Genomic DNA, 15,903 nt, shown 5'->3' with positions numbered 1-15,903 from the left:
CATGACTAAATCTGGGGGAGCACTTCTGTTCAGAAGGGGTGCAACAAGTCTTAGCAGCTGGAAGCGTTGACCAGTTGTACCTGGAAAAGTGAACAAAATTTTCCTATTGGGTGACTGAACAGGGAATTTCCCCGTTGCATGGGTGCTTCCTTGCATTAGCTACACTCATCCCTCGTTAAACGAGGGACTCACCTTACTTACCTTAGTTCACTCTGAGTGAACTTACCCCCCGCCCCGCCAGCCATGCAGCCCCAGCCCGCTGCAGTCTGACGCCCTTGCCCGGCCCCTCAGCCAGACACACACCCCCCCCCGCCTGACCCCCTCCACTCCTGCAGCCCTAAACCGCGGCAGCCAGGCCCCCTTCCCGGCCCCACAACCTGAACACCCCTGCTGTCTGCACCCCCCCTCCCCTTGGGCCCCGTAGTCTGACCCCGCAGCTACCTGTATGTCCTGCAGCCCGACACCCCTGCTAGCCCTGTGGCCAGATGCTGCTGCCACCTGTAACCCCTGTGGCCCCGCTGCCAGACCCCCCCCTTGTGGCTGCCATACCATCCTGCGGCCACCTGTACCCCCCACAGCCGCCTCTACACACCCTGTGGCCAGGCCCCCCCCACAGCCACCTGTACCCCCACAGCACCCAGACCCCCTTGCCAGCCCACAGCCAGAGCCCCTCCGCCACCTGACCCCCCACGGCCCCACAGCCCGCACCTATCCCTTCCGCTCCTCCTGGCCCCAAACTGCGGCAGCCTGAGCGCCCCCCAACCCACCACCAGATTTTAATCCCCCCTCTTGCTCACAGCTCCAAACTACCCCCAGCCTTTAACCTTCCCCAACCCAAGGTTCACTCACCTTTCAAAAGCAGTACCACCTGCTGCCCCTCCTTCCCTGAGCTGGGAGCCCTAGGAACTAATCAGAGGCTTTTACGTGTTATTTAATAGGAATTTAGTGTTCCTCTTACGAGTTTCTGCCCACGAGCAGAAAGTTGGGAACCAATTTTGCTTGTAAAGTGAGGGATGAGTGTATTTCATCTGAAATATCCAGGCTTAACGCATTTTTCTATGGTGCATTTGGCAGTCATTTCAGCCTTCCAGCCACAAATCGAAGGCCTGTCTGTATTCTACTAGGACAAGATAAGTGCACTCCCATATTTCACTGTGGAACCTCAACCTGGCCCTCCTCAACTCTGCATTAGGGGTCATGCCTTGAGCCTTTGGCCTCATGCTCTTTCACACCTAGTATGGAAGGCAGTTTTCCTGGTGGCAGAGACTTTAGTATGGCAAGCCTCTGAGTTGCATGGCTTGATGTTGGAACCACCTTATGTGGTCTTCCATAAGCATAAAATACAGCTTCTACCCCACCCAGCCCTCTTGCACAAAGTGGTCTCTTTTTTTTTTTTTTTTTTTTTTTTTTTTTACATGAACCAGGGTATCTTCCTACTGGTCTTCTGTCATATGCCTGTCAAAAGACCAGTGAAGACAGGCACTTATATGCCCTGGCTTTCTATTTGAACCCGAATAAGCTTTTTCAAGTCGTCCCCACTCTTCATCTCATTGACTGTGTGGCAGAGTCTCCCACCCCACACTGCCTCCAGAGACCTGCAGCCTAGTCAGGACTCAGTGGCTTACTCAAAGTTCATAGGCCCAGCAGCCTAGTCAATATGTGCAGGCCTCAGTGGCCTGGTCACAGTTTGCAGGCATCAGCAGCCTAGTCAAGACACACCAGCCCGGTGACCTAATCAACATGCACAGGCCCGGTGGCCTAGACGCAGTTTGCAGGTCCTGTGGCCTAGTCACAGTTCCCCCTTCCTTGGGGTCCTGGGGTAGGAGTATGGGAGCTTGGGTCCTCCCTCTCCACTAAGCTGCAGCCCAGGGCCCTGTTGGTGGTGGGTGTCCCCCGCCTCCCTGCAGCCACTAGCTCAGCAAGGATCCCTGCCTCAACACACTCGACTCTCGGGTTTCCTCCTTGTTCCCTGACCTGGGCTGCTTCCTACCCCGTCTCCAATTAGGCATACTGCTCCAGCTCTGGTTGCATCTCCCCAGAGTGCTGCTGCTGCTGCTCCTCCTCCTCCTCCTCCTTGGGTGGCTGCTGCCCCAGCTGATTCCAAACTCTGGCAAGAGCTCCTTCCCCGCTGCTGGCCAGCCCCAACTGACTGGCCTCTCAGGAGACGGGAAACTGCGCAGGGCTGCTGCACTGGTCAGTTTTCTGACTCCCCTGAGTTGCACAAAATTTGACTTACAGGGGGTTGCACAAGACGTAATCCGCATGTAAATCAGGAGTCTACTGTATCAAAATATGGAAAAAAAAATCACTCAATAGTTCCTGTTAATACAGAAACATTCTCTGTTTGTTTGGTTTTGTAATGTGAAGCTGCAGTAACCATCAAACACAGTATTTCACTTGGTACGTAATGATTTGGACTGGAATCTGCTGACAGCTATACACAGTGAGCGTTCCTCTGCCAATGTGACTTTAAAAAGTACCTGGTCACCTTTGAATCTGAAGTTCCTAGTTTGTTTTAAAACTTTGCACTATCCAGGCAAAGAGTAAAGACCCATTGTTAAGGCCTGTTATGCTCAAACAGTACTTCAAAGGGTTACAGGCCCAATTAAATGTTTCAGATAAATTTAAGCAGAATTTGAGTTAAGTCTGCTCATGTGGTGTTGATAAGAAACTTACAGAAGCTAATCCGTACTGCAACTTTATAGAATTTTAATGAATAGCTTCTCTGCCAGTTAATAGCAGATATCAGAGTGATTCAGGGTTCAAAGTCACGTCACATTTTTCATTTGTGATAAAGTTTCCATCATGTCTATTGAAAATTAGTGATCTGGAAAGAATGTTATAGTGTTGTGGGAATGATGCAGTAATTATGGCTGAGATAGTATTTTCATTTGAAATTTGCATTTGATCCTTGTAACTCAGACTATAAAGCTTGGGGTCTGAAATGTATTATGTTTGGTCTTAGCTCAGGAGTGGATATATGTTAATTGGTGTCAGACATGTTAGGATGAGACACTTAAAAGTAGGTATGTGTTTCATTTCCAGATAAAAATGCCCAGTGACTTTGCTATAAAAATACTTTCTCTCTCTCTCTCCCCCCTTGAGAGAGTAGACATGACTTTAATACTGTGTAACCCAGTGTCAATATCTATTATAGCTAAACCAGACCATTTATTTATTGGGGAGCTGACTTGACTCTGACTGTTGTTTAGTGTCCAGGAATGATCACATGGAGCCGCGTCTACACGTGCATGCTACTTCGAAGTAGCGGCGCCAACTTCGAAATAGCGCCCGTCATGGCTACACGTGTTGGGCGCTATTTCGAAGTTAACTTCGACGTTAGGCGGCAAGACGTCGAAGTTGCTAACCCCATGAGGGGATGGGAATAGCGCCCTACTTTGACGTTCAACGTCGAAGTAGGGAACGTGTAGACGATCCGCGTCCCGCAACATCGAAATAGCGGGGTCCTCCATGGCGGCCATCAGCTGAGGGGTTGAGAGACGCTCTCTCTCCAGCCCCTGCGGGGCTCTATGGTCACAGTGTGCAGCAGCCCTTAGCCCAGGGCTTCTGGCTGCTGCTGCTGCAGCTGGGGATCCATGCTGCATGCACAGGGTCTGCAACTAGTTGTCGGCTCTGTGTATCTTGTGCTGTTTAGTGCAAGTGTGTCTGGGAGGGGCCCTTTAAGGGAGCAGCTTGCTGTTAGTCCGCCCTGTGACCCTGTCTGCAGCTGTTCCTGGCACCCTTATTTTGATGTGTGCTACTTTGGCATGTAGATGTTCCCTCGCAGCGCCTATTTCGATGTGGTGCTGCCCAACGTTGACGTTGCCAGCCCTGGAGGACGTGTAGACGTTATTCATCGAAATAGACTATTTCGATGTCGCTACATTGAAATAAGCTATTTCGATGTAGTGTGCACGTGTAGACGTAGCCATGATGTGCAAAAATGTCAGCCCCTTGAATAAAGAATCTTTGACTGTGCCAGAGGTTTACCAGCACCAGGACTCCAAGAGGCCAGTGCTGTAGAGTTGTCCAGCTGTCATGAAGTTTTACATGCGAGTCATTGCTGCCATTCTATAAAATAAATGTTGTGGAGAAAACAAAATATTTACTGAATCTTGATGACATCCTCATACTTACTATTGCTCTAGGCTGCCCTGAAACTTTATAGTCTTCTCCTTGTTTCCTCAGAGTGATATATGATATTTCAAGAGTCACATGCTGAAATTTCTTCATTCCTTTATTTGTGGTCATGTGAGTTCAAGGAGCACTGTCAGTGTTCAGTATATTTGAAATCAGGCCACTTATCTGTAGGTATAGGCTCAACCTTGGCATACAACATTTTTGTCCATGCACACAATTGAGATATTCAAATGTAAGGGAGGCTTAACCAGCTTTTGCTCCTTTCCTCTGTCTGGGAATTATAGAATGAGTTCATTAGAAGATCACATGTTATGGGAAGGAAGTAATAATAAAATATTGTGAAACCTGTTTGAATCAACCACTCAGAGAATTGCCCGTTGTAGACAGTTTTAGTGAAATTTTGTGAATTAGTTTTAGGACATCGTGCATCCTAACATTGTAGGTTTAGAAATATATTCTAATTAATAAATTAAAGCCCAAATCTTTTCTTGCACTGAGATGCCCTCAGAACACAAGTGATGGCTGCAGCATATTTACATGCACGCTTGGTTTGGTGCAAACGGGTGAAAAAATCTACCTTGCATTAGCGTGCCATTCTCCAGGTATCTGTATGGGCTCTCCTACTGCACACTAATTGTTCCCTAGTATGCTCTGATCTCTTTCCATTTCAAAGCAGTCTATATCAAACCACACTACCGAATTTTTAGTATGCATAAACAGGACACTACAGACACTTCAGGCTTGTCTATACTTGGCAGCTCTGAGTATGAAGTGTGAATAAGCACTAAGCACCAAAGTGCTATGCTGTAACTCTGCCACATAGTCACTCCAGGTGCAAACTGAAAGTTTCTAGTTAATATGAACATAGTTCTTGTCATACTGATCTACGTTATTGTGAATTAGAAACCCTTTAGTTCATTCCCACAGTATCCACATAGAGAAGTTACAGCACAGCATTGTGCACATTCCTATTTACATCCTCATAGTTGGAACTGCAGGCCAGTGGAGACATAGCCCTAGTGTTTGGTTAGTGCAAGGTAGGTTTATACCTACAGTTACTGCAAACCAAGCGTTCCTATATACTAGCAATCAGAGGAATAGTTAGAGGCTCCTGATTCTCTGACCCAGTCTGCTTTGGTTCCAGTGTATGACAGAGTCACTTATTGTCTGCTCTAATATATAGCAACTAGTATATACCCCAGAGACCGTGCCAGTAGAGGATTGCTGGTTCTGTGAGAGATGAGAATTCCCACAGCCTGCCAGAGTTATCAGCTGACAAGATCCAGCTGTTTTCCAGATCTGTTATGTGGTATTATGAAGAAGATATTTTTAAGAAGCTTATTATCCTAGTATAATCTGTACCACCTTGATATTTTTAGAACAGCAAATATCAAAGTTGTGGGATGCATTTGGGTATGCATCTAAAAGTACCTGGAACAGTTAGAATATCTTCTTTAAATTAGAAATTGTACCTGTAACATTAAAATTTCTGGAATAGACTTAAAATCTAAAATGGATCCATTTTCTATGAAAGTAATATGTCTCAACATACTATAAATTAGATGCAGATTAAGTGTTCCTTGACTTCTTTCTCAAATTTCTTAGTGGGTGTGCCTTTTTTAGGTTCTTTGAATAAATTCTAAGTCCCAATTTTCAGAGCTTGGTAACCAAAGAAAAAATATTTTCTTTTCTCAAAGTTTATTTTTGATGACTTGCTGTTGGAGGAATTTGTTCCTCTGATATAAACGATAGATTAATTGCACTTCTTTGGGGAAAGTAATGTTATGGAATTTTTTTCTGTTCATGATGAATTGTGGATTAAAGGAAATATGCAGTTGAAATAAATGGTGATTTTGTTTTTAAACAGGGCTGTTAAGCCTGATGCTTTCCTGATATTAAAATGCTACTAATTAGGTATAATATAATATTGTGTCTATAACAACTTTTGTTGGATTCTAATAGGTTTAAGTTTATTCAAGTCAATGGAAGAATTTCAGTTAATCTGATATTAAAAAAGTAATTACCTTGACTCATTTAGGTTCCTGCTGAGTCTGGATTTTAGCAGTGGTCAGATGGGAACATGGGAGGATTTGGGGGCAGCTTGTTCCTAACTATGTTTGGGAGGATCAGGAAGAGAAAAACTACACAGTTACTCTTCCAAATGGAGAAATTCTCCCTCACAGGTAGAGAAGAAAGTAAACAGGATGCAAAATACTAAAGATACAGTCAGTGAACATAAGCAAGGAACAATATTATTTGCGATCACATAGCAGAAAAGGTCTATATAAATATAGAGTATCTGATGCTCCCACAGTAATACTTTGTGTTGTCTGTTACTTGCAACCACATTTGGTGTGGAGGGGTGCATTTCACTGGTGTATATGTATTTTAAAGTGGTGTGGTGTGTTTTTTCAAGGAAAAATAAAAATAGTTGTACAACTGTAGTGCCACTTTTATAGAACAGGGTTTGGTTTTACTTGTGTATTTTCTTATTTATTTATAAACAAGATGCCACTGATTAATATATAACTGGATACAAGTAATTGAGGGACGTGGTAATTTGGAATCCGATATCTGTCCTGATTCTGGAGACCTGGCATCTAATATAGATCAATCCCATTAATAGAATCAGTTTGACTTGTTTTCTGTTAATTTTAATGTTGGCTGTCACTTTTCAGGTGTGCTCTATGATGATAGTGTTTTACACTTTAAAACCATTAATTTATTTGTCTTTGCTGTGTTTGTTTCATATCTAGTCTGTTTGTCCTACAACCTTCAAAACTAAATTGTAATTGTGACACTTCTTCCCCATATATATTTATTTTTCTACATCCTTCTAAAACTGGTACAGAACAGAATTAAATCTAGTCAAGTTTTGTAGTTTTCTGTGTGGGGAACACCTTGTGGAAGGAAATGTGACTCTTAAGGACACAGTACTTAATAAAATAGAGTTAATGGTGGCTACTTGTTTTTATTGAGCTGTGCGTGGCTTACTGCCTTTTGATTTGTCTAGAATGTTCTGCAGCCAAAAATCTTGGCTATTATACTGTTTAATAGAGTAAGCTTGTCAGTGTTTCAGTTGACTAAAACAGAAGGGGTGCAGACTAATTCTATATTTCCCTTTATTTTTCCCTCCAGGTTTTTGGCTTTCAGAGCTTTGGGTCTTACCTGCTGATAGTTCTGCTTGAAAGCCCGCTTAATGCAGATGAAAACAACACATTCATTCAGAACTCTTTTATTTGCCTGGAAAACTGGATGAGAATCTCACTCCCATTTCCACTCCTTTTACACTGAGTAAAGAGGCCAGAGCAGTGCAAACAAATTCTAGAAGTCACAGACCTAACCTGGGCAGAATTCCTTGGTGGAGAAATTGAAGCAGACAGCCACACACCGTTGTCTAGAAACTCCTTTTCAAGCACAGACACACAGGATGCAACTGAGGGCTGGAAAGGTGTATTAGTGTTTAGTTCTGTAGAGATTCTGGGGAGGCTACCATAACAGGCACTCTGATGCTGGGGGATGCTCCAGAGCTGCCTCGGATCGTCCCAAACTAATGGGGTGTAAACTTGATTTAAAACCACCTTAGCCTCTAACTCCCTGTAGTTTTCAGAAGGGTAGTCATTGTTAGTTTGTAACTTTAAAAATTACAAGCAGTCATGTGACGTCTTTAGAGACGAACAGATGTATTGGGTCATGAGCTTTTTTGGGTAAGACCCACTTCAGCAGATGAGTTGGAGTGGAACTTACATAATTCAGGGTGTATATAACAGCATAAGAAGTTACCCATCAGTTGTAGGATCAGTGTTCATGAAGCAAATTAAGTTAGGCTGGATGCGTCTAATTTATAGCATTTGATGTAGAAATTAAAATGTCAAAGGTGGGGAGATTGCCTTTGTACTGCGTTAACCAGTTAAGATCTTTATTGAAGCCTAAGATGATAGTGTTGAATTTGTAAAATGAACTCCAGATGTCTGTCTGTCTGTCTGTCTGTCTCTCTCTCTCTCTCTCTCTCTCTCTCTGAGTGTAAAAAAAAATCTTCTGTGCAAGAATAGCTACTTTTAAATCCATTGTTGAATGTTTAGGGGAGTTAGGTTTAAAAGGTGCTTCCTGCTCACCCACGGCAGGGTGTGGGTTTGACTGGGTGCAGGGTCTGGGAGGTGGTATGGGTGCAGGAGAGGATTCTGACCAGGAAGAGGAGTGCTGGAAAGAATGCCAGGTTTGGGGGAGAGTGGTCTAGTAGGGCGGGGGTGCAGGTTTGTGACCTGGGGGTGGTGGCGGGAAGATTAGGGTACAGGGTCTGGGAAGGGGTATGCATGCAGGAAATGGGGGTGCAGAGGATTTGATTTATGTGAGGCAGAGGTGCAAGAAGTCAAGCAGAGGGTTGGTGGGAGGAAGAGGCTGAGGTGCCAGAGGCTGCCTTTGGCCTGGAGGTGCTTACATGGGCAGCTCACAGCTAGCTGCCCCATGGGACTGTCAGATAGGCATCTGTTCTTCCCACTTAGAGCGGCCGGCTGCAGGGGCTGTGTGTCCCCTACATACTTTGCGCCCTGGGAGGTGGGCCAATTTCCCCTTCCCCCCCCACAGCAGGCGAAGAACGCATGAGTCGTGGAGGCGGGGGGCAGCAGGCAGGGACCCTCCGCATGGCTCCTGCTGGTTTGTAGTCTGGATCCCATGGCTTGGTGGGCCTTATCTGGCCCACAGGCTGTATTTTGCCGACCCCAATCTGGACCATAAGACAATCAAGATGCTAAGAACAAGTTTCATTTTGCTATTTCAGTAACAATTTTAGGCCCTTTCTGTTGATCCTAGCTTTTAATCATACTTTAGCATCATAGTAGCACATTAAGTCCAGCATTTTCACTTGTAAATATACATTTACATCAGCCAGTGGAAATTGTAACTTCCATTTGGGATACTTTTGTATTCAGTGTACATCAATCTATTAGCAGAGAACATCTGCAAAATAGCTGAAATATTGTTGGGGAGGATTAGAGGGATGCAAGTATTGGATAATTGTATTACAACTTTTCCACTTGTGAGACATCATATGCAGCATTTTACAACTTGTGAATGGTTTAAGGTAGATCATATCTATCTCGTGAAATACATATGTTATCCACTGCAGAGGATAGTGAATGTGGAAAATGTGTTACCAGGTTTTTAAATGTAAAATGAGTATTAGTGTTTGGGCTGTGGTGATTGACCAGAAATGGAATTGCACTTTTTGTTGTATGGTGAACGGGTTTAAATAGTGTTCACAGAGTACTTGGGAAGTAGTTATATTTTGAGATACAAGTTTTGAAAGAACTTCTACCTCAGCTGGTGAATGGCATAGTGGAACCACCTATCCAATAGCAGAAAAGGTCTAAGGGGTCAGTCATCCTTTCATTAAAGTAACGAGATGGGGCACTTACTCTACCCTTTTGATCTAGTTCAGGAGTCTGGAACCTGAATCTCCAGAGCTGCATGCAGCTCTTTAAGGACTTCTTTGTGGTTCCCAATGCTATAATTGCAAAGAAGAAAAATAAAACCCTCCTGATTATTTTTGATAAACGATAAATGTGTAAAAGGCCCAAAATGAACAACTCATATATAAATAGCAAATGATAAGTGATCTCGAAATGTTGGCTGACTCCCCCTAGACTCCACCAGAGAGGGAGAAGTTTTGAGAGTGAAAGTCAAGAAGACAGTGGTACAAATGCACAAAAGTGTGAGGAAATAGAATATGTAAAAAGTTTGTGAATGTCCTGCAGTAAATGTGTCACATTAAAATCATTGTGTGTGTGTTGATCTTAAAATAGGCATTTCAAAACATATGGTTTGATATTTATTAAGGACCATCTCATATGCACATGCATTGTGGCTCTTGAATTACTGAGGTTGTTTTTTTTTTTTTTTTACCAAATTGGAAAAAATGGCTCTTCTTGCTATTTTGATTGCCAATCCCGGTCTAGATGAACAGGGCTGACTCAGTCTGCACAGTTTTGGAGGACAAAGAGGGCAGATATGAATGTTGCTGCCAAGTAATAACTTTATTTTTCTGAACTTGCAAAACAGCAAGTAAATATGAAAGCATTTAACGCTGGAGCAGTAATTTACATTGATGGTCACCATTTTTCTGGGCTTGTGATTTATTTTCATAATTGATCTATTTATAACTGTAATTCAGATCTACAGGAGAGAGTGTGACAGGTTTTTTTCTTATGAAACAGTTAGAGCAGAGCAATTTCAGAACACACACAATTTCAAAATATGCAATAAGAGTTGAAAAACCACCCACATAAAGGCTATGTATATGTTTTTTCTAAATTTAGCATTGGCTTTTATTGCAATGGCTTTCCGGTTTATTTCATATTAAGTCTGCTGTCAGTCAGCTCAGGTTTGGCCTGGGTTCACTGTGGTTTTTATAAAACTGTCTCCCACTTTGTATCAGTGCTGTTTATCATCTTCTCCTGTATGTATGACTTTATTAACACTGGATAGCTCCTGGTTGCAAGCAATTCATTGTTCTAATATTTCAGTATTACTTTTCCTGCCTTCTTGTTGTTTATATCTCTAGCCCACGGAGTGAGTAAGCTTTTTACGTTGAGCCCCACTTTTTGGTTGTGCAATTAGCTGGGCCTCTGCTCCCCACCTGTGGAAGGACCACAGGAAAGCATGAAGGGAGGAGGCATTCAGGAACGGGATGGGATGCTTAGTCAGGGAGTGCTGAGGGGCTCCAGGGAGTGCCCCAAAGAGGGGGTGCTCAGGGTGAGGACCTGAGGAGGGTAGGTTGGGGGCTCACTGCTGTGTTGATGAACAGGATGGCACCAGAGTGAAGGCATCCCTGCCACCCCCACAGGGAGCACTGACTCCACACTGGCATCTTGGGGGACTCCCAGGGATCAGTGTGACACAGGCGGCGGGGACCAATGCAGCGGCCTTACCAAGCTGGGAACTTGCTGGCTTAGCCCCACCTCTTGACGCAGGGCCTCTGAACATTCCTATTTGCCTAGTGGCAGGGGTGCGTTCCCATGGTGGAGGCCACGAGGGAGAAGAAGGGTTGGGGAGGTAGTGGAAACTGATTGCGCTGCATCACCTTTATAAAGATGTCATGCTCCTACCCCACGACTTTGCACACCCGTGCTCTAGCCTGTTGTCAGCAGATCTAATTGTGGTTGACAGCAGTTTTATAAAATATTTTAGAATCTGCGAAGCGAGAACTCTGTATTCAGATATAAAGCTAGGTAGCCACCATGATGTAAAAGTATAAGTAAAATCACTACCCCCTGTAAGAGACGGTTTGGTCTCCAAATTACCAACCATTATCTTTTAAAATAAATGAAGTATTCTAATTTAATCACTGCTTGCCTTTTTTTAAAAAAAAGTTTGCTTGATTTTCATCTGCAGCTCAAGAGAGGGATGCACAATAATCACAATCTCTGAATTTTATTTTTAATATGCTTATTGCAGTCTTTAGGCACTGGATATTTTTCACCCCTCCATGTAACAATTTTTAAAACTTTGTTTGGACTTTCTCTTTGGGTGCATGCCAAGTTTGTTTGTTTGTTTTTAAACATAGCTATTAAAGGGATCAAAGAAATTGATCAAAATTAACTACTGTAGGTATTTATAAATACAAAACCAGGAGGAAATTACTAACTGGGTGTAACTTTTAGGAATTAGGGCTCATTGGAGAGAGAGCCACTACAAGCCTGTGATGTCCTTATTACCATTTTTTAATTATTTTTTTTCAGGTACATGCGGGGTCGTTTAACATACGATCAAATTAATGGAGTTGTTCAAGATTTGAACAAGGCAGTGGTTAGCAAGTACAAGATCTTACATCAGCCAGTAAAATCTATGAGCTTTGCCCTCAGAAATCTTTACCATAGATTCCTGGAAGAAGAAACCAAGGATACTAAAGGTATTTATAAATTTATGTATGTGTTTATGAAACTTTATTCTTCAAGTGCTTGCTTAAATTCATGTTATGCTAGGTATGTGCATGCTGCACACGTAGTTGGAGACTTTTCTCTTAGTTTTATCTGCAGTATTAGCTGTACTCGTATAAGAGGTATGGCTGATTCTGCACCCTCTGTTCCTTCTTTTTGCCCTGTGATAATTGCTTCCTGAGAGCAGAGTCCTGTCATTGGAACCTCTTTATATGGTATTCTTGTAGGACCAGGTCTAGCTGTGTGCCCTCAGCCAGCCTTCCTACCAAAGGTAGTGTTGCAGCTCCACAACTAGGATGTTCTTCTGCCTGTATTCGTTCCAAAACCTCACAAGACTTCTGAGGAACGTTGGCTCCATACATTAAATGTTAGGCAGACTCTGACCTCCTTTATCAAAAGGACTAAGCCCTTCTGCAAATCTAAACAGCTCTTTGTGGATGCTCTAGGGAGATGCTTGGGTATTGGCATGAGCTGTTGCCAAGATGTAGCATGACAACTGGGCCTGCAAGGGCTAGCAGAAAGAATGAGAGAGCTGCTGGTATCATCCCAAAGAATTTCGTCCTGGATAACCCCCAGTATCCAGCCTAGCTATGAACACACCAACGTTCCATCTCCACTTATTGTGGCTGCTCATTTAGTGAGAGCTCAGGCTTAGTCAACAGCATTCCTCACACAAATACCAATCCAGGATATCTGCAGAGCTAAAACATGTCATCTGTTAATTGTATTGAGTCCCACTATGCTATCATGCATCAATCCCATGATAATACCAGTTTCATAACAGCATTGTTGCAGTCAGCATGTCCATTAACTCCAAACCTACCTTCTCTGTAGCTTCATGTGATTCATCTAGCATAGAATGGAAATAGCAAACACTTGAACATAAAAATGACCTTACTGGGTCAGACCAAAGGTCCATCTAACCCAGTATCTTGACTTCTGACAGTGGCCAATGCTAGCTTTCCCAGAGGGAATAATAAGAACAGGTAATTATCAAGGGATACATCCCCTGGCTCCCATTCTCAGCTTCCAGGATACAGAGGTTAGGGAAACCATCCCTGCCTATCCTGTCTAATAGCCAGGAGGATGGACCTACAGTCTATGAACTTATCTAGTTCTTTTTTTTAACCCTGTTATTGTCTTGGACTTTGCAACAGCCCCTGGCAAGAAGTTAAATGGATTGACTGCATGTTGTGTGGAAAAAAAAATGGTTCATTTTGTTTTGAACTTGCGGCCTATTAATTTCATTTGGTGACCCCTCGTTCTTGTGTTAAAAGAAGTAAATAATGTTTCCTTATTTACCTTGTCCACACCCATCACAATTTTATAGACCTCTATCATATTCCTCCTTAGCCATCTCTTTTCCAGATTGAAAGTCATAGTCTTATGATCTCTCTTTATCTGGTACCCGTTCTGTATCCCAGTAATATACCTGTTTCCAGAGACCAGGGGCTGGATGCTCCAGGGAGATGCTTGGGTGTTGGCATGAGCTGTTGCCAAGATGTAGCATGACAACTGGGCCTGCAAGGGCTAGAGGAGGGGTTTCATGTTCTCTGTAAGCAGTGGAGCTGACCCAGTCATATACCTGTGTCCAGAGACCAGGGGCTGGATGCTCCAGGGAGATGCTTGGGTGCTGGCATGTGCTGTTGCCAAGATGTAGCATGACAACTGGACCTGCAAGGGCTAGAGGAGAGTCTTTGTGTTCTCTGTAAACAGTGGAGCCGACCCAGGCAGTCACAAAAAAGGCTTTGTCCACTAAGGGCAGATGGTAGTAAAGTCATGTCCTGTCAGCCCCTCCAGTCTTTCTTTACCATCAGAATCACCAGAGTCCTCAATAATCTACCTGGAGTTGGCAGTTGGTCATGGTGAGAGCTGTTTCTGAAGAGACAGGGCATCTTTCAGTGGATAACTTTTAATGTAAGCAGGCCCTATTCGTCGCTGCAGACCTGTACAAGGGGATTGAGTATTTGCTGTAGTGCCTACTAACAGGACCCAACCACCTGTATTGTTTATATGCTTTGTTTTTGTGTAAATACCTACTCAATCAATAAGTCCCAGCATGCAGTGCAGTACACTTTGTAATTTCATTGCCTTGGTTGGTCTTACTCCTTTGTTGCATCATGATGTAATCTGGCAAATGCCCATGTAGATGTATTTGCAGAATTGATGCATTAGACTGTAAATTCTTCTGGATTGGGGGCCATATAATCCTATTTGTATTTGCACTGGTGGACTTTATCCAGCATTTAGAAGTATAATTTAAGATAAATGATTTGTGGTCTGACTGGATAGTTTCACATTTAAGTTTCCCCATAATTAGCTTCCAGTGCAAACAGAGGAACAGATATTCTTCATCTTCATCTTGTCCTAAAGAAATAAACTCTCTTGATGGATGCTGTAGTTTAATTTAGAATTTGATGTATAAACTGAATTTGAATTTATGACTGTAAATAGTATTTATGGCTAGAGTAACATTTAAATTCTGTCCTCAATCTGTAAAAAGCAGATTTAAGACAGAAATGAGTTGAACCACAAAACAGGTCTGGGTCTGCAGTTGGGGAAAGTCAGTAGCTAGAATCCTTTGGCTTTACAGAAGAGGCTGTCATCTGAACATTATAACGTACACACTTTTGTCCTATTGAGTTCAGTATATGACTAAAATGAAGCAAAACGTCTTATTTGTAGCCACAGGTTTTTCAAAATATGCAGCATTGTTCATGTTCAGTGACTGACAAATCATTTCAAAAAGCAGTAGCTGTATAGTTTTATTGCCAGAAAATGTTTACTAACATTTAATTTTAGAAAATGGTCAAGAGCAGAATTCTTGTGACAAGGTTTGATGCCAGCACACCCCTTGGGAGCTACCTCAATGTATATATAATCACCACCAAGGTGAAGTGATGGTGGGAAGAGATTGGAGTGTTACCTTTTGAAATGTTAAATGAATCCTATAAAATTGTTTCCATCTCAATGTGGTATGTTTGTTCTCCAGGTGAATTTTTTATCGTGGAGGCTGATATAAAAGAGTTCACACAACTAAAGGTGGATAAGCGCTTTCACTGCATTCTGAATATCCTCCGGCATTGTCAGAGAGTGCGGGAAGTCCGTGGTGCTCGACTCGTCCGTTACGTTATTTGCTAATATGATTTTGGACTTGTTTTTGCCTAAGGTGAAGTTCATAAATATTTTGTTAGGCATAAAGGTTTGGTTGCCTTTAGAAAGTCAGAAGATACCGTACATGGAAATTCCCTACTCAGCTAACATATTTTCTAAATGACAATATTGATGGACAAATATCTAGCTCATTGGTCAGGTGCCTACTTGAATTGCAAATCTTGCTTTCATGTGCATTCAGGCTCCAGTGTTAGTAACATCTGAATGTCTTGAAATGTTTAGAGATTTTGATCTGAATCGTTGAATCAGGCTACCGTCATTTGATTTTGGTGTCTTGCACTGGTCTATACTCTCATTATAAATAACCAGTCTGAGGTAGAAATGAATGTAATTGACACGTCAGTGATTGCATTTTTTTGAGATTGTCAGGCAGATGTTTTAGCCATCCTGCACGTGATAGCCTGAAAAACTGCATTCTCAGCAGTGTAATATTGCTTGTTTGTTTTTTAAAATGGAAATTGTATTTAACACTGGGTAATTGTTTGAGAGCATGGGTTTCATTTTATTAATGAATCAAATTGATTTCCACACTTCCCATTTTTGTTCAACCTTTTTCTTCTAGTTCTGAAGTAATATTTGAAGTTTTCCAAAATAAGCCAGGCATACAACTCAGAGGTATATAAATGCTTCCAAACTTGATGATGATGGTTCTATA

General features: G+C 42.7%; 1 protein-coding gene across 1 annotated transcript in view; it reads left to right on the top strand.

Annotated features, from left to right (window-relative positions):
- Positions 1-15,430, top strand: part of SKA1 (spindle and kinetochore associated complex subunit 1) — a 38,196-nt gene extending 22,766 nt beyond the window's left edge. The window contains exons 6-7 of the mRNA XM_074994351.1: positions 11,877-12,046; positions 15,067-15,430. Of these exons, the coding sequence (XP_074850452.1) occupies positions 11,877-12,046; positions 15,067-15,215 (319 nt within the window). The 3' untranslated portion in view covers positions 15,216-15,430. The remainder of the gene's footprint in view (positions 1-11,876; positions 12,047-15,066) is intronic.
- The last annotated feature ends 473 nt before the right edge of the window (positions 15,431-15,903 follow it).

This window comes from Carettochelys insculpta, chromosome 5 (genome assembly GCF_033958435.1).
Source record: "Carettochelys insculpta isolate YL-2023 chromosome 5, ASM3395843v1, whole genome shotgun sequence".
NCBI classification, from domain to species: Eukaryota; Metazoa; Chordata; order Testudines; family Carettochelyidae; genus Carettochelys; species Carettochelys insculpta.
Note: the sequence above shows the minus strand (reverse complement) of the source record. Positions and strands in the feature narration are given on the sequence as shown.